We start from the raw sequence: 20,115 nt of genomic DNA on the forward strand, positions 1-20,115 counted from the left end.
GCAATAATATGTTACGTCATTAGCGCCAACTTTGCCTCCAGGGAAACTTTGCCCAAAACGACAATTTTAAACAAATTCTTTAATGTAGAAAAATTGATAATAGTTATAGCCACCCTGCTGTTTTTAGTAGAAAATAGGTTATATTTCTGACAAAGTATATAGGTACCAAACTTGTGCATAACTTGACTTGGGAATTTTGAGCGAGTTGTCTAATATAGGGTATATCTCGGCGGGCAAAAAATTGATAAATAATGAATGCAAGTAGAAAAAATTGAGAACCCTTTGACAAATATTTCCGGGTTTGAGTTATAACACATGAAGCATAGATTATGTCTATTGAGATTTAAACTAAAAAGGCCTAAATACACAAAAGTTTTAGCGATGGGCAAAGTAATCCGGTAATTTAATACCTAATAATTCCGGTAATACCAACATTGCCCACCACCAAAAACGGATTAGGGTTGTCACTTTCATCTAATTTACCCAACTTCGCAAGTAAAAGAAGGTTATGTTTGTACACTAAAATAAGTTTATAAATATATACTGTATTTAATTTGTCTTATTATCCTTTATTTAGATGTTTTATCCCGTCAACGAATGAAAAACACAACAAAAATCATATTTTTGGCCATTAAACTATTGTAACAGATTTTCTCAAACCACCACCACCACCGCCACCGGCACCATATGTACTTTAAAGTATATTTCCATCTTAATTTCGGATTTCTCCTTTGTGTACCATCGCCCGCACTGTAACTGTAGGTACATCAGCCGACCTTATGCCTTTTGTAATAAGGTCCACCGGTGTACAGCTAGGAGTGTTGCTGTTTGTACATTTGGTAAAGTACTTTGCGGGCGTAGCATGGTACTATTTTTATCGCCTGTCACTATGTCTGTCACTTTCGCATTTACATACCTACTTGTTAGAACGTGACAGGCATGGTGACAAGCGATAAAAATGCGACCGAGCTGCCGCCGCTGTATTCAGTCAGACTCTTGCAGCACACCTCGGACACTGGCGATCAAATGTATGAAATAAACGCGTTCCTACGCACACAATCTAAGCTTGTGTAAGTGAACGCGTACCATTCTTGTGTGATTGAGATAAGACGTGCTAGGGTTCCCGCCATTTTGTTGTCAAGTTCGATGACCTCAATGACTCAAAATTCATTGCGTGAATTAGGAAGAAATAAGAATCGTATTATGCTGTAAGGTGGGTATCTAAGCTCAATTTATACATAGTAGGTTGAGTAAGGTCATTTAGCATGCACTTTAGTCTCAGGCGATGCCGCCTGGCACGATTGTTCCTTAGTGATTCGGTCAAGTTGTGTTCTAATGTATGGGGAAGACAAACAAATTATAGCCAGCATTCAATGAATGTAGTATGAATTATGATACCTATAGGTATGGTGCTTTACGCACACTAGTGTCCCATGCCCTCCCCCTGCCGCAACCCCCCTTTTAGCATGAAATATGTCCCGGGTGACGTTTTTTTTTAATTTTTGAGTTAAGTATTAAGAGTTAGGAATAAAGTGTCAAGGTTAGAAATAATCCTTAATAAATTTTAAACAAAAAAGGTTACATGCAACTTTTTGGTAAGACTCACCATATTCATGTATTAACTTGTTGAATTTCAATATAACATAGTACGTGATAGTACTGAAAGAAATCTTATACGGAAAATAAGCTTGCAAAATTATTCTCCGTGTAAAATTTCTTTCAGTACTATCACGTACTATATTATATTGATCTTCAACAAGTTTTTCAACGGTTAAATTTTGTCGAAGTTCATCTAGCCATAACATCAATATGGTGCCTCATATCAAAAAAATGAATATAACCTTTTTTGTTAAGAATTTAATAGCGATCATTTCTTTCATTGACACTTTTTTCCTATATTGTATACTTTCCCCAAAACATAAAAAAAACTGTCAACCGGGACATATTTCATGCAAAAAGGGGGGGTTGCGGCAGGGGGAGGGCATGGGACGCTAGTGTGCGTAAAGCACCATACCCAAAGGATCATAGGTACTACATTCATCGAATGCTGGCTATAATTTGTTTTTCAAAAAACACAATTTGACCGAATCATAGGTAAAACAAAGTTGATCTGGCCCGGTAGCCGGGAGATCGTACCATGCAGACCCCCCAAAAAGGGGGGGGGGGGGTGAAAGGGACGGCTCCCCAGGTTCAATCTATGCTATATTCCTTCCTAGTCTTAGCAACTAGGGCAAGTTATATATCATTTTCGTATAAATTAGGGACGGGGAATTCATTTTCGAAGTAATTATTATACCTTTTCATACAAAAACAATATTTTTGTACATGAAGGGGGGGAAATAGGGGGGAGAAAGTTTGTATGGAAGAAAAATAAAAACAACAAATTTGTACCAAAAAAGGGCAAAAACGCATAGAAAAATTATTAACACTATACTAATTAAACTATTAAAATGCCAAATTCAGTGTTTTAGTAAACATTTATCTTTGACTTTGGGCATAGTTCCATTTGTATGGAAATCGTTACCGCCACGCGCTATAAATTATTTTTTTATTACGAAAAAATGTATGAATGCCTACCAGTGGCGGCGCGTGGAATTTTTCGCTAGACAACTCGGAGCAAAAAAACACCTACATTAAACACCTACATTATGTACTTACTTATTTTTTCATGATAAGCGAAGGTAAAGTAAAGCGCTAGGTGTGTCCTTGGGTGCGTTCTTTTGCAGTTAGTGTATGTCGAGTATGACAAAAGCGGATTCCTACTCCTAAATTCCTAACAATCCTAACTAATAAATTTTTTGCAAAAATTTCATTTTTGGTACAAGCTTTTATCGCTGACTATACTTTTCTTACGACAGACAACTAATACTCATCAAGACAATTCTAAAAACCCCTAACACAATTAGGTTTCGTTGTTTCATCACAGAGTTCTTATGGCGACCTCCTGTCTCCATCATCAGATCAGTTCGACAGTATGATATTATTGCATTGTCATCAGAACTACATACAGCTGCCAATTTTCATGACGCTACGATCCTTGGAAGATGGTTAAATTAGTTACCTTAGATTCCATTACATAGTTACATACAGATCGACCTAATAAAAGCTTGTTAAAAACAAGGACTGACCTTGAAACACCTGCACGAACAATACACAACACTTATAACACTCAAAAATTCACTGCTTTAGTCTTTATATATAAATATATGCACAAAACTAAGTAAAATCTCATTAAAACCTATAAAACTCTAATAAAAACAACATTAACAAATCTTGGACCAACAACCGGAACGGAAGTGTTGTCATAATATTACTACAAATTAAAAAACAGTACTTTCTTTGAAGAAACCCTCGTTATCAAATTACCTTACCTAAACTTGCGACTCCATAATATTCTTGGATTTTGTAATAAAATTTATTTTTTTAAAGGTTTTTTGAAAATTTGGTATTAATGATAGCAAAATACAATAAAATTTTACCCATTCATTCAATTCAATGTTTTGGTATGGCAATATTAACCACACGAGTGGCAAACGCGACTCGATTCAAAATTGTGAAACATTACACTCCAATATAAATCTTACCCATTTGTATTTAAGGATTAAATTCAAATGAAGCAGCAAGTGAATACACCGTTGTGGTACTTGTGGACTTTGACTGTGTGCGTGCATTTTTCCAATATAAACCTTATATTGTATTAAGAGAGAAAACACCATATATCATTAAATAAAGGATTTAATACATAAAACACGGAAAACAGGCGTAGCTTCAAGTAAATCACACTCCGACGCCGTAATGGCGAGCGATCCTCCTCTGACAGTCTGCGTCGCGCCAGTCGTGGTGTCACCATTGACACCTGCCGTAGGGCTGCGTTCGAGCAAACCACATAATCGGTTATCAGTTCGGCCTCCTGATGAAAAAACCTTCGCCCACGAAGGTCAGCATGTAGCACCACAGCACTTCCGTCTTCGCGCACCTCCGAAGTCGGTTAAAGGGAATCGTGACGTAGCCTACTGGTACTCAGCGACTCCGTTGACCGCGATGACTGTGCTACACATATCAAACAAAACACAAGCCAATTTGCATCTGTTACAGTGCCAAGCCATATTCTGATGTTGAGACCCCTTTAGGTCACATCAAAGTTTCCTATTTCTTAAAGTAAGGCTCTTTAAGCACTGTAGTAAGTATTGTAGTTTTTATGAAGTTATCACGGTATTGTAAATTCGATAATCAACTCTCAAACAATGAGCAGTCGTCGGCTTATATTATATCTAACCGTGTACTACCTCTTTTTATTTTATTTTAGGAGAATTAAAGAATTATCATGTAGTCAATAGTGACCTGTAAAGCAATTCTCATCTATGACATACACATACACATATCAGTTCTTAAATGAAACATGATGTACTCAATACTCAGCTCTCTAAGCAAGTATCAATTCCTGAACGAAAGCATCATGTAGCTAAATATAAATTCTTAAGGCAACCATCTTGTAGACAACTGTCAGCTCATAAAGCAATCATCTTGTAGGCAACTGCCAGCTCTTGAATCAAAAATAGACTTCTAAAGGAAAACATCATGTAGACACATATTAGCTCTTAAAGCAAACATCATGTAGAGTCTTCATTGTAGACAACTGTCAGCTCTTAAAGCAAACATCTTGTAATAAACTGTCACCTCTCAAAGTGAATAACAGTTACTGAAGGAAAACATCACGCAGATGTCGTAGATAAACTGTCAGCTCTTAGCACACACACCTCAACTGGACTTTTATTTATTTGTTCAGCCCTTTGAGTAGCTTTAAATCATGGGCTCTCTATAAGTAAGCAATTTAGTTTATTGTTTTTTTTTTTAAGCTAATTGGTATTATAGAGCTCTTTAACAGATTTGTAACATGACATCTTTAAGAAAATTTATAACATGGGCTTTTTAAACAAATTAGTATCATGGGCCCTCAAGCACACTTGTCATATGGACTCTCTTTAAACCGATTTTGTAAAATGGGCTCTTTAAGCAGATTTGTAACATGGGCTCTTTAAGCATTTTCGTAACATGGGCTCTTTAAGCAGATTTGTAATATGAGCTCTTTAAGCATTTGTATCATAAGCTCTTTAAGCTGATACGTTTTATGGGCTCTTTAAGCATATTCGTAACATGGGCTCTTTAAGCAGATTTGTAACATGGGCTCTTTAAGCAGATTCGTAATATGGGCTCTTTAAGCATTTGTACCATAAGCTCTTTAAGCTGATACGTTTTATGGGCTCTTTAAGCAGATTTGTAATATGAGCTATTTAAGCATTTGTATCATAAGCTCTTTAAGCTGTTACGTTTTATGGGCTCTTTAAGCAGATTTGTGACATGGTCTCTTTAAGCAGATTCGTAATATGGGCTATTTAAGCATTTGTACCATAAGCTCTTTAAGCTGATACGTATTATGGGCTCTTTAAGCATTTTTTTGTGACATGGGCTCTTTAAGCAGATTCGTAATATGGGCTCTTTAAGCATTTGTACCATAAGCTCTTTAAGCTGATACGTATTATGGGCTCTTTAAGCATTTTTGTGACATGGGCTCTTTAAGCAGATTCGTAATATGGGCTCTTTAAGCATTTGTACCATAAGCTCTTTAAGCTGATACGTTTTATGGGCTCTAAGCATTTGCATCATAGGCTCTTTAAGCGGATGCGTCTTGTAACAGGGGCTCTTTAAGCTTACTTGTATAATGGGCTCTTTAAGCATTTGTATCATAGGCTCTTTAAGCTGATACATTACACGGGCTCTTTAAGCTTACTTGTATAATGGGCTCTCTAAGCATTTGTATCATAGGCTCTTTAAGCTGATATGTTACACGAGCTCTTTAAGCAGAATTGTAATATGGGCTCTTTAAGCATTTGCATCATAGGCTCTTTAAGCTGATGCGTCTCGTAACAGGGGCTCTTAAGCTTACTTGTATAATGGGCTCTTTAAGCATTTGCATCATAGGCTCTTTAAGCTGATGCGTCTCGTAACAGGGGCTCTTTAAGCTTACTTGTATAATGGGCTCTCTAAGCATTTGTATCATAGGCTCTTTAAGCTGATACGTTACACGGGCTCTTTAAGCTTACTTGTATAATGGGCTCTTTAAGCATTTGTATCATAGGCTCTTTAAGCTGATACATTACACGGGCTCTTTAAGCTTACTTGTATAATGGGCTCTCTAAGCATTTGTATCATAGGCTCTTTAAGCTGATACGTTACACGGGCTCTTTAAGCATATAGATTGGACTTAGTCCCGCTATCACACAGGCTGCCTCAGTCACGCACCGCCGCTCAGGTGCACAGACTCGCCCCATCGGTCGGCGCGCAGACTCGCACCGCCGCTCAGGCAGGCAGACCCGCACCGTCATGCAGGCGCACAGACTCGCACCGCCGCTCAGGAAGGCAGACTTTTGCCAGTACATTCTGCAACCATAACTCAGGGCAATAACTCTGTCATAACATAACATATTTGGATTCAACTTTTGAAATTATGGTTCAACTATCCTTGGCTCACTCAATATTTTCTAATAATTCATCAACATAATATTTGATCAGAATAGATTTAATGTCTCCCGTGGAAGACCTATGATGCCCGGCAGTGGAACATTGCACAGGCGGGTAATAAAATAATAATCTTGGCTTCAATTACATCAAGATTCCCACACAAGACATGTCGCATACTCTATCGAGATTCTTTATGAAGTATTGACACTATCCCACACATAAAAAAGGGTTTTGTTAGAATAAGTAATGTGAATAAAACATGTGGACAATTTATTAGCTTAAGGTGTAGGTATACCAATACTGTATGAGCTTTAGTAAGCCATCTTTCAATGTTACTTCTTCCCATAACGATATACCAGGTTTACCACCTTCATGACAATACAGCAATAATTTATTATATTTTATCTTTTATAACACATATGTAGTGCCATTATATTATTACCATTATTCTATGACCTTGTCAGATTTTCAATAAAATGGGAGGTAGTAGTATGATTTTCTTGCATGGAAAACCAAATACTTCAACTTGTTGAAACAAAGAACTTGTATTGAGAATACTTAACTTCTCTCATAGTGGTACATGCAGCGTCCAACTTGGCAACTTTTAACATACTACCTGCAGTCATCTCTCACCGCAGATTTCTTTCACTGCCAAGAATTCCTTATACCATCCAGTTCGGTGAGGACTCGCATCAAGCAGCTGCAGTAGCCATTTGAAGAGACATTTGAACATTCTAACAACACACAACATACAACATTTAACAAACAACAAAAACATGTGATATGTTTCTGTCACATCTTATTCCACATTATTATTTGTCAATTACATATAAGATTATTGCCTCAATTCAATTCAAGTAGTTTTGACTATGTTTTCATGACTAACCAAGACTAAACTAGTAGGTCTCTTAAAATGACACAATTTTCAATCAGCAACATAATATGAAAAGTAAATAATTTAAATAAACTCTTTTACAAGTAGGTATCATCAGTCATCACCATATCAATTGTCCCTTTTTTATTTTTTATTTATTAATTCACTGAACTGACTGCCTGTTATGTACAGTCAACATTAAGAGTAGGCACAGCTCCTTATTAACGGCACATGTCACTACATCCTTTCCATTTGGACATCACTGGCCTTTAGTGGCTATGCTGACCTGTTCTATTTTAGTAGAAACATATTAACACATTAATTATTTAGTGTAGGTGCATGACAATTTGAATATGTTAGGAACATGCCTCAATAGCCGCTTTTGAGTATAATTTGTGTAAGTCAATTATATATCTGATCTCTCACTTGTTATTATTTTTATTATTTTAACCATGCTATAACTACAAATTATATGTGAATGTCGCTCACATAACACAACAGTATAATTTGGCCTTACCTCATTCAATTTTGTATCGCTGATTATATTTCTTATACTGCCAAAACCTTTTACACGGGACAGTATTACTTACTCATTTGTGTGCAATCATTCTGCAAGCGCAAGGCTTCTGTGAGTATGCAGACATAATAGTTAGGGAGGCGAGGTAGCTAAATGGCGTAATTCAACGGCGCCGTCGAGACCTATCAAAATCGAAAGATAAAATAATTTCGAAAAGAAAAGCTCGTATGGAAAAAACCATTTTAGCGGTGGGTTTGGCGTGTACGGTTTTTCAAAAATGTTAAAAAAAACAGTTACTTGGGCATTCTCGAGCGCGTCAGATATTCATACTACGTATGCCCCGAGTGCCTCTGATAACAACGGTATACTAATCTGCCGGTTTGCGTGGTGGGGGTAGGCATATAAAGTAGTCAAAAATGCAAAAAAAAAAAATTTACTCGAGCGCGTCAGATTTTCGGAAGGGGTGTTAAGTAGGCCCCAAGGAAGCTTCCTTTAAAAAAACTGACGATTTCGGCGTGACGATAAGTTACGATGAATTTTTGAAAATGCAAAAAAAAAAAGTTTTTTTGAAATACTCGAGCGCGTCAGATTTTCATAGGGGAGGTTTATCTCGGTATCCTGAAAGCATATTTTTTTAATCTGACAAAAATGTTGGTGGGTTCTCTTAATCTGACCGAAAAAGGTTTTTTGGTTGAGTTTTTATGATGCTTCAAGTCAAAAAGTGTTAACTTTGGACAAAAATGTAAAGAGACCTTTTTTGTGTAAAATAAAATTACCTTTTTTGTTTATTTAAACTTTTTTTTTGTAAAATGTATCGTTCGCGACTTATATGCCGCAACGCGTTCTTAGGAAGACGAAATGGCTCCTCCACACTTCCGGTCATGTGGAAACCGGCAGATTTTGTATTTTTAGTAAGTTTTAGATTATATTCTTCAAAATAAAAAATAAAAAAATCGCGCTCGAGAATGCCGGATTAACGTTTTTTTTTTTACAAGTTCGCGACCCTATAACTCGGCGGCGTCAAGGACTTATCGTCAGATTAGTTAAATTTAGTCTTTAAACACTAAAATCAACCCCCAATATCTTAATCTGAGGCGCTCGAGTATTTCAGACTATCCATTTTTTTTTACTAATCTGATCGTCTATCCTAGGCGCGCGTCACTACATATAGAGCTAAATACTTTACAAGGTTGTTCTATTAGGTCTAAGGTATCTCTCATATCTTAAACTGCCACGCTCGAGTATTGCCGAAAATTCCCCTATTCGCCTCCCTAACTATAAAGCTTGTTCTGGTAAACAATACCTCCTGCATAAAACACATTTATTCTGTGAAAATATAATATAAGCAACAACTTTATCTGAAATGACAATTATTACCATCTTTCCCATAATGTGATCATGCTACACTCACACTCACACACAAACAACATTCTCAAAGGGATTATTTCAACATAGCCTTATAAAACTATGCCATTCAATGACAGCAACTTGGTCGATCTTGCATAAATAGGCATAATAGCTCAGGTTCTCTATTACATTCAAAACAATAATATTCAAAGTGTAATAATAATCATACACCACATAAGTACTCTCAAACTATATTGCTTTTAATCTTAGAATGTTTTGATATATTAGTAACTTAAAGAATTACTCAATGTTAAATAACCAATCTTTTATATCGGTAACATGTAAAATACTTCATCCAATTGTTTTTTATTGCTTATGCCAATATTTTCCAACATCAACCATAGACTAGGCGTTTAAACATAAACTCATACACCATAAGCCAAACCACTATGACTGATAAATTTCATAATCAATTTAATAACACCTTGATAGAACTTTCTGCGCTGAACGTGCAACATTGTCATCGTAGTATGATTTTTATGAAATTTGGGTCCAGAATAAATATTACAGTGTGTCTATAATGTCATTGCAGTAGTCTAGCTGGCATTCATAATCATAATAGTAATTTTGAGTATTGCCTTTTTTTGCATATTTTAAGAGTAAATAATTATGACCATTGTTGTTTACATGGTTATATGCCATAATAGCTAATATTTTAGGCTGTAAATTGTTTGCATGTGTGCAATATTATTCTACACTAAGTGGATAAGACAACCTTTCACAGATTTTCCTTGATTGTATAATGATATTCAAGACTTGACACTATGGCACTTTGTTCTTGGATTGCTTACCCATAGAACATTAAATTATAACTTACTTACGTGGCTTGAACATCGTTCCAACAATTGAAACGACACGATATAGCTTACCAAATGTCGTATTCCAACTAACTTCTCGTATTGGACAAGAGTGGCATGACGCCATGAACCACGGTGATGTACACCGTCAACAATAATTTTCTTCATCATATATGCCTTAATAAGGCTTCACCAAAGATTTGTTTATATTATTCAATGATGAATGGTGCGAATATAATAGTAAAATCACTAGAACCGGCGTTCATTTGGTTAGCAACAATAAGCGAGTAAACTACTGGCTTTTTGCCTTTTAGAATATATTGTGGACGTAAATTACTCATCTCGCTTCTGAACTATTAAGAGAGAAAACACCATATATCATTAAATAAAGGATTTAATACATAAAACACGGAAAACAGGCGTAGCTTCAAGTAAATCACACTCCGACGCCGTAATGGTGAGCGATCCTCCTCTGACAGTCTGCGTCGCGCCAGTCGTGGTGTCACCATTGACACCTGCCGTAGGGCTGCGTTCGAGCAAACCACATAATCGGTTATCAATTGTTACGTTTAAGGTTTTTATTTAAATGAATAACTCGATACAAAACCGTCTTACTAGGAAGCGTAAATACGCGGACTTTCTTTAGCGAACTTTATGAGCGTGTGCGTGAGTTTTCGTATGTGTGTGGTGGCTCATGAATGGATAGTCAAGCTCAAACTTAGTCGCCGGCGCGCCCGCTATGATTAGTTGAAATTTAATCAATAGTGAAGCTTTAGTAAATCGTGTTATCGATTCCAAGGTAATACGTAGTGTTTTCATTATGGATATATATGTAGCAATAAATTTTAGGCAAGCCGGTGGGAATCGGGTTGTATGAAGCCGCCGCTACTGATGCCTACTAAAATGTGATATTTTTCTGAATAAAGAATACATGGGCTACATCGTCAAATTTTTTATTTAGTGCAAATTGCCACACTGTGATTGTAACATCCAAAATTGTCACAAAAAATTACATAACATTTTAATTTTTTGTACAAAAAATATTTTTTTTTTGTATGGAAAGGTATAATAATCCCCCGTCCCTAAATTATACGAAAATGATATATAACTTGCCCTAGTTGGTAAGACTAGGAAGGAATATAGCATAGATTGGACCTGGGGAGCCGACACTTTCACCCCCCCCCCCCCCCTCTTTTTGGGGGCCTGCATGGTACGATCTCCCGGCTACCGGGCCACATCAACTTTGTTTGACCTAAGGAACAATCGTGCCAAGCGGCATCGCCTGAGACTAAAGTGCACGCTGTTCCATACATTTGTGTTCCTTACTCAACCTACTAACAATAGTTTCCTATTTTGAATCAGTATAAACGAAGTAACAAAGTTTTTATAAGGAAATTCAGGCCACCAAAATATTACGTAAGTTTAAAACATGATTTTTTGTTCATATAGATATTGTGTTGTTTTCAGTGTGATCTGATAGGTTTTGTAAATATTTGAATATTTTACGTGGCCTCCGCTCTGCGCACCGCGTCGTCGCGTCCTTGCCAGCCGGTAACTGTGAGGTAACCGAGAGCGGGTGGGTGGCACTTTCAACGGGATGCAGGGAGTGTCCATACTGTACGCTAGTACTCTTTATTATACTGTGCTTGCAGTTTATGCGTTTAGTATTACGCGCGCGATTTGTTGCTGTGAGATTACGCCAGGCGTTAAGGCACCTCGATTAATCATTTCGTGTTTAAACTCATTGCTTTCAATTTGTACCTCTTTGTAAGACCCTCATTGTCAAATATTGAGTTCAGTAGAATAGAGATCCGTGTAAAAGCTTCTTTATATGCTCATGGGTCCTTTTTTATTATGAGTTAAAGCATCTTTCCTGTGGAAATCATAAAATTATTGAACGCCCCTTTTTCCCAACGTTTTTGATTCACATACATTTGGGGTTCATGAGGAGAACTTAAGAAAACATAAATAATATAAATAAGGTACGAAATATTCAAGGCAATATACATAGATTTATTGTTGTAAATTGCTTAATTATCGACACTTTGATATACACAGACGGCGCCAGCAGAAAGCGTATGTGTCTGCGGCGCGCGGCGCGTCACGGACACGGAGCGGCGGTTCTGCTGGGACGCATTACCGGCTGATCGGGAACGAACGCCACTAACGTTGCAAGCTTTATCCGAACGGGATAGGAACGCTTGGTTACGGGCGCTCAGTCCACAGGTATGTGCCATACTTTACTGTGTTAACTGATCATTCTTAAACCGTAAAAGGCCGCGGACTGGACGCAAGCGGTACGCGGCGCGGCGAGCGGCAAACCGAGGCCATTCGTACATTCCGCTCGACCAAATAAGGATATAAGTTTGTTAAGAGTAAGTAGCACCTTCCATGTTGAATTGATAAAATCACTCGAAGAATTATTTCACTTGCCGTGTTTCTCGAAACAATCGGTACAAATAAAATATATTCTATTATAAGAAAACTAATGCAGACTATGTAGTTCTAAGCGCTTCAGTGCGGCCGTTCTTCTAACCTAACAGATGAGGTGGCCTAACGATTTGCATCTCAATTAATAGATGTCAAAGGAATTTGAAGCATAATTATATAGAGGGCGTGGTATTATGTACTCACGAGCAGTATGTTACAGAACGGCGTGGCGGAGCTGGCCGGCGGCGCGGCGCTGGGCGCCGGCGCGGGCGAGGCGGGCGCGCACGCGCAGCTGGACGACGCGGGCTTCGCCTTCGTGCGCCGCCTCGTGCACGTGCTCGAGGAGCGCGGCCTCGAGGAGCAGGGCCTGTACAGGTCGGTACACCGTCTAGCTAGTCGGCTGCTGCTCGACGCGACGTTCACTAGACGGCGACGTTCAATAAAAACCGGGCAAGTGCGAGTCGGACTCGCACACGAAGGGTTCCGTACCATTATCTATAAAAACGGTCACCCATCCAAGTACTGACCCCGCCCGACGTTGCTTAACTTCGGTCAAAAATCACGTTTGTTGTATTCGAGCCCCACTTAAGTCTTCCGAACTGGAAGAAGTTGCACAGACCAAGTCCTGGCCCTTACAACCCACATCGAAGCAGGTTTCCAGAACGCGCTCAAGTCTACAGCAGTTTTTATAGACCTAACTGCCGCATACGACACGGTGTGGAAGCAAGGCTTGATTTACAAAGTCCTCTCCGTAATCCCAAGCAGAGAGGTGGCGGACCTAATCACCAGCATGCTGAGCGAGCGAGAATTTGAGGTGTTCCTGGGAGACTGTAAAAGTAAAAGGAGGAAACTTAACAACGGCCTGCCGCAGGGGTCAGTTCTGGCCCCTCTACTTTTCAATTTATATACCCACGACCTACCAGATACAGAGGCTACTAAGTTTATCTACGTTGACGATATTGCGCTAGTTTCTCAAAGCACTAGGTTCTCAGCAGGGGAAATGACCCTAACCAAGGACTTGGAGAGGCTGGCAGAATATTTCAGGTGTTGGCGCCTAATCCCTAGTCAAAGCAAGACCGAGGTATCATGCTTCCACCTAAGCAACCAATTGGCAAACTACCAACCAGCTGTATATTTCAATGGTGAAAAGCTTAGATACAACCAATGTCCCAAATATCTCGGGGTCACGCTGGATAGGTCCCTCACTTACAAAGCTCACCTTACCAAACTGTCGCTGAAACTGGCATCACGGAACAACATCCTGCACAGACTCTGTGGTACATCCTGGGGAGCATCTTCTGATTGCTTGCGTTCCACTAGTTTAGCTTTGGTATACTCGGTAGCAGAATATTGTGCACCCGTTTGGTTAGAAAGCGCACACGTGGCGAAGATTGATACCAAACTAAACGACACGATGAGATGTATCTCGGGTACCATCAAGTCTACTCCCACACACTGGCTGCCAACATTATGCCATATAGCCCCGCCGCATCTGCGAAGGAAGTCTGCACTAAAAAGGGAAGCTGCAAAGATTGAGTCCGCTACCTCATTACCCATTCATGTGGAGTTCTGTTACCCGCCACCTCAGCGTCTGAAGTCCCGAAACCCTTCATGTGTCGCTGCCCAGCAACTCCAGGGCTTCAACATTCCCGAGGCATGGAGAGACGAATGGACCGCTGCAAATGCAGACTCAGGAATCTTGGACCCCACATGCCAGCTTCCAGGGTTTGATCTTCCCCGAAAACTATGGTGCCGCCTTATCAGACTCAGAACGGGGCATGGGCGCTGTAATTATTCCCTAAACAAGTCATCGAACGCTGCCCTCTCCAATCATACACTGGAGCTAGAGAAGACCTGCTGCAACTCACACCCGATGCAACAGCGTGGCTCAACTGTTTTAATGTTGACTTATAAACTTTTAGAATTGTATTCCTCTGGACCCGTTTTATTATTTCGCGATAAAACTGTAAAATTGTATCTATGCCTATTTTGTAAAAACATGCTATACGATTAAATAACTTAATTCTTTATTTTATTCTGTTTTTAGTATTTGTTGTTAGAGTCTGGCTACTGAAATTTTACCCAAATGTTTGGCGGGAAATTCAAAAAATCTTGGGCTGGTCACACTTTGTGTAGTAGGAATTATAGTTTTGATACTAGAAAATATTTTTGATTTTCTGTGCACACGTAAGGTACCTAAGGATATAAGTTAAATATACGTTGACGTGCACTCAAAGCCGGCTCACATAATTTCTACCACTATGTGAAGTACAGTCAACGATAAGCACATATGTTAACACTTTCTCACCATATACTATTGTAACAAGGCGAAAAATGAAATGTAGTGTAAATAAGACCTAGCTCGATCATACCGTAATATTAATGCATCACCAAAAAAATACACAAGTACTATGCCAAATATGCTAAGTATCAAAATATTTATAGAGCACCAACCTTCTAATTTGTTTACATTTGCTTAGGAGTTGTAAACATTGCAGTTTTTCGTTATATAACGCTACACGTCGACTTCGCACATTGTCGTAATTATTTACGAACTTAAATAATAGTTTGCGAACCTCACTCAGTATAGACATTATTAATATTACTTAAAATAAACCCCTTATAAACCGCAAACAATTTGAATGAATGACATAAATTGTCAACTGACTTTTAGCTTTTTTTTCAAATCATAGACAATTGGTGATACAACAACGAAATATCTGTCAACAATTTTTGGCTAGCCAGACTCTATAGCGGCAACGGCAAAAGTTATTTACGAAAAACTAAAAAAAAATGACATGTGAACTGATTGTGATTAACTTTCTTCCTTTAATATCGTTTTAAATATTGATAGAGAAAAGTGTTTAAGATGTTTTTTGCAGAAAATCTTATATAGATTATTTATTCATAAAAACCTTTTTTGCTATGGGATACCGTTTACGAGTTATGTACAAAAAACTAAAAAGGGACTTTAAAATTGATTATAATTAATCTACCGGCTGCTTTGTCTTTTTAAATATCGATCCTAGCGAAAAGTGTTGCATATGTTTCTTGTAGGAAATTTTATGTTCCTTATTTATGTATAAGATCTGTTTTTGCTATGATTCATACTTGTCAAATTATTAACGAAAAAATAAACACAAGGAACCTTAGAATTTATTATAATAAATTTTCCCTCTTTATTATCTTTTTAAATTAATTTGATCCCTGCGAAAAGTGTACTTAGTCTTTTTTAATAGAAAATTTTGTGTAGATTATTAACGTTCAACAATATTTTTTTTATATTGGCCACCGTTTACGAGTTATTTACGAAAAACTAAAAAAAGGGACCTTAGAAGTGATTAACTCCTCCCGCGCCCCTGCCGCGAACGGTCGTCTAAAGTGAGCTCTCGTCAATTATTTTTTAATTAACGAGTAACATGGCGAAACTTACGCCACAAGTTATTGAAAAACTAATCACAAAAGCCGTGGAACCGATACAATTGAAAATATCTGAAATCCACTATAAAGTAGAAGCGATTTTAGCCAAACTAGATTTGCAAATTACGTTATCTCAAAGGACTAACGGCAAAGATGGCGTAGCTGCAGAACAAGATCGCACACAGCAAGTACCGAAGACGAACGATCCAGCCCCGAAGTCGACCGAGGCCCCGAAGTCAGCGCGAGGCCGACCGACAGGTACGTCACCGGCGCCAGCGGCGACGACAACATCAGCGCGCAGCGCGCGTGCGAATGCGAGGACTTTACACGCACAGGCCAACGCAACGCGCAAGTCTCTCTCGCACCCGCCGCCGCCGCCTACAACCACTGCACCCGTCACCGTCGCACCCGTGAGTAAACCGAAACCTGTACCTGCGCCGGAGACGAACCTGCAGACGAACGATACCGAGTCGTCGTCTAGCCGAAGCGATAATCTACTATCAGGTGCGGCCACTCAACCCGCGGAACAAGCCGATACACAGACCTCGACGACTCCTGGAGTTCCTAATGCGGAAAAATGGAAGACTGTCTCCCGAAAACGTAGGAACCAAAGAAGAAACAATATTGTGGTAGGCACAGGCACCCATCATAACGACATTAAAGCTGTTGAGCAGCTAAAATACATACAAGCCTGGTCATTTAGACCGGAAACGACCTCAGAAAACATTTTAAATTTTTTGAAAGACATAGTAAGTTCCGACGATTACGTTGTTGAGAAACGAGACATAAAAACTAAAAGGCATGCATCGTTTTTGATCGGCATCCCTGAAAACATATACGACAAATTTAACTCGCCAACGGTATGGCCCCCGCGCGTGAGATTTACGGAGTGGTTTCGCCCCAGCCCCCGCGCTGCGCGGGGTCAACAACGACGTCACTCCGACGAAACGCCACTGCCGTCCTATACCGACGACGCGCGTACAAAGCACTGCTAAACCACCCGCACTTAGTGCTGTTGCGCAGCCCGTAAACCCGCTAATAATATGCCATCAAAATATACGCGCGCTGGATAACAAGACGCAGCGACTCGAAGTATTACTGAAAAATGAAATGAAATGCGACGTACTTGCTATGACTGAGCATTGGTTAAGCAGTGATAAATTGAAATGTGTGTGTCTTAATAACTACACACTGGTATCAAAATTTTGCCGCTCAAATTACGAACACGGAGGGTCTTGTATTTACGTAAGTGACGACATACGGGCCGTCGAAAACATAGAGATTTGTCGGTTAGCTGAAGAACGATATTGTGAGATATCCGCAGTTGATCTCATCGATTTTAATGTAACAATTGTATGTGTATACAGATCCAATTGTCAAATTAGTAATAATGACTTCCTCAGGTACTTAGAACGTCTGCTCGACAAATTAAGTAGTGTAGATAGGGAATGTATTATTTTAGGCGACACAAACATTGACGACACGGAGGGTAAGGTAAAGACAGACGCAAAAAAACTGTATGACATGCTTATGGCCCATGACTATAAGAATGTAGTGAAATTTCCTACAAGGGTTACGAACACAACTTCCACAAATTTGGATCACGTCTATTGGAACGGCGAGAGCGCAGTGCTGCGCACCGCGCCCGTCGTCACGCACCTCAGCGACCACCTCGCCGTGCGCGCTGAGCTGCTGCGTCCGCGCGCGCCGCCCGCGCCGCGAACCCGCCGCGCGAGGATTTACTCCATGCGTAATTATAATGAATTTCGCGCCGCGCTACAGAGTGTAGATTGGCCTGAATTTATTCATAAAAACGGTGATTCCGTCGCGAAACTCATGATGTCCTTAATAAACATATTAAAAAATAAATTCAATATATGTTTCCCGGTCCGGCTCGTAAACAATAAAAAAAGAGAATCGTGGGTAACGAGTGAAATATATAACCTGAAAACGTTACTCTTCGAAATTATTGACCTAGAAAAGCGATGTCCCGATAACGAAAACATAAGTAAAATTATCTCTAATTTAAACTCAAAATACGTAAGTCTCCTCAATAGTAAAAAAGCAGAGTTCTACAGTAGAAAAATAAATAACAGCTCCAACATGGTCAGGTCGATGTGGGGAGTCATAAATCAGGAAAAGGGCAAAACTAGTCAAAAAGAAGTAGATTTTACAGAAATAATCACAAATTCGGACGGAAATAAATTTGAAAGCAAAAAAGCGGCAGCAAATGCCATAAACAATCGGTTTGCAGGTGCGGCCGCCGCTTGTGGCGCGGCGCCCGCCGACTTGCCGTGCGCACTCGCTGCGCTGCAAGTCGCCCGCCCGCCCGCCGATCGTTGCATCAGACTTAAGCCTTTCACGCCGGATGAAATACATCGCATCATTACCGCCGGAGTAGCCAAAAAGCCAACAAAAGATATATTCGACATCTCGGTGATGCTAATCCACTCGGTCGCAGCAGAACTGTCTCCTGTACTCGCAACCGTCTACAACAGGTGCCTGCGCGAAGGTGCATTTCCCGACACGCTCAAAGAAAGTCGCATCTCGCCATTATACAAGGGCAAGGGAAAAAGAAATGACATCGACGCCTATAGACCTGTCGCCATAATTCCGGTGCTGGCGAAAATATTTGAATACGGCCTAAGTTCCAGGCTGACGGAATTTTTAAGCTTAACGAACTGTCTATCTGAGATGCAATATGCCTACAGGAAAGGCCGTTCGACGACTTCGCTAGCCCGAGCTGTGGTCAGGCAGATACTGGAGGCCCGTGAGCGCAGTAACCAAGTCGCAGTTCTATGCTGCGACTTGTCAAAAGCTTTCGACGTTGCAGATCACCAAGTTCTGATAAAAAAACTGCGTCACTACGGGTTTGAAGGTTCAGCGCTTACATTAATGTGCAACCTGTTGCGAAATAGGACTCAAGTTGTGGTCGCTGACGGGGGTCGCGTTCGGTCTGACACCGTGACTACATGTATGGGCGTCGCACAGGGCTCCTCTGTCTCGAACATACTGTTCTCCCTACTGTTAAATGATTTGCCAGAAGCTGTCACCAGTGGAGAGACATTCATGTATGCAGACGATGTGGCTGTAGTTGTGCACGCCCCTACATATGATGAACTTGAATGCAAGCTGAACATGACCGCCACATCAGTGTCAAATTGGTTTCGAAGTAACGGCCTTATTTTGAACACTACCAAAACACACTTCATCAGCTTTGACCTCTCTGGACGTCAAATGAGGCAGTTGTCAGTACTAGCGAATGGAAGTCCTATCAATCAAGTTATGAACTCAACATTCCTTGGTTTTGAGTTAGACAGCGGCCTCACCTGGGGAGGTCATATAGATAAAACGTGTGGAAAACTGGCTACAGCATGTTTTGCCTTAAAACGATTGGCACGAATACTCCCAACTGAAATGGTCCGGGCCTGTTACTTCGCTTCAGTGCACTCACGTTTACAGTATGGGATCGAGCTGTGGGCAGCGGCCGCCGACTGGGAGAGGGTTTTCCGCCTCCAGAAACGAGCTGTGCGTGCGATAGCGCGCATTCCGCAAACCAGCTCTGCGAAACCACTCTTCAAGTCGCTAGGCATATTAACACTGCCCTCACTCTTAATACTGCATATGGCAACAAATGTGCGTGATGAGGTGGACATGAACCCCATCATCGAACCCCCGCGAAGGTACGAGACCCGTAGTGCGCGCGCGGGACTGCTGCGACTCGAGCCGCATAGACTAGCTAAGTCCAAAAAACTCACCCACGTCATGGGCCGTAAGATGTACAATCATCTACCGCGGGAAATTATAACAGCACAAAGTGCTTCACTTTTTAAATCAAAACTTAAAAAATGGCTTCTCGAGCAGACGTTTTACGACCACAAGGAGCTATTTAATTAATTAATAATGTAAGTTAAACCTATGGTTTAAAATTTTATTCTTGGGATGAAATCTCATTTTATGTAGTTACACACTGTAATCTAGTATTGACATGTAATTTTTATTATCAATAAATTATTATGATTATGATTATAATTAACTTTCTCGCGTTAATATCTCTTCGAATACTGATCCTAGCGAAAAATTGTACGGAATCTTTCTTGTAGGCAATTTTATGCAGATTACTTATGTTTAAGAACATTTTTTGCTATGCG

At 39.8% G+C, this 20,115-nt stretch overlaps 1 protein-coding gene across 2 annotated transcripts in view; it reads left to right on the forward strand.

Annotated features, from left to right (window-relative positions):
- LOC134794859 (rho GTPase-activating protein 26) overlaps positions 1-20,115 on the forward strand; it is a 99,962-nt gene that overhangs the window by 41,203 nt on the left and 38,644 nt on the right. For both annotated transcript variants that reach the window (XM_063766661.1, XM_063766662.1), the window contains exons 9-10: positions 12,173-12,340; positions 12,765-12,919. In XM_063766661.1, the coding sequence (XP_063622731.1) occupies positions 12,173-12,340; positions 12,765-12,919 (323 nt within the window). The remainder of the gene's footprint in view (positions 1-12,172; positions 12,341-12,764; positions 12,920-20,115) is intronic.

This window comes from Cydia splendana, chromosome 11, assembly GCF_910591565.1.
Source record: "Cydia splendana chromosome 11, ilCydSple1.2, whole genome shotgun sequence".
Classification (NCBI taxonomy): Eukaryota; Metazoa; Arthropoda; class Insecta; order Lepidoptera; family Tortricidae; genus Cydia; species Cydia splendana.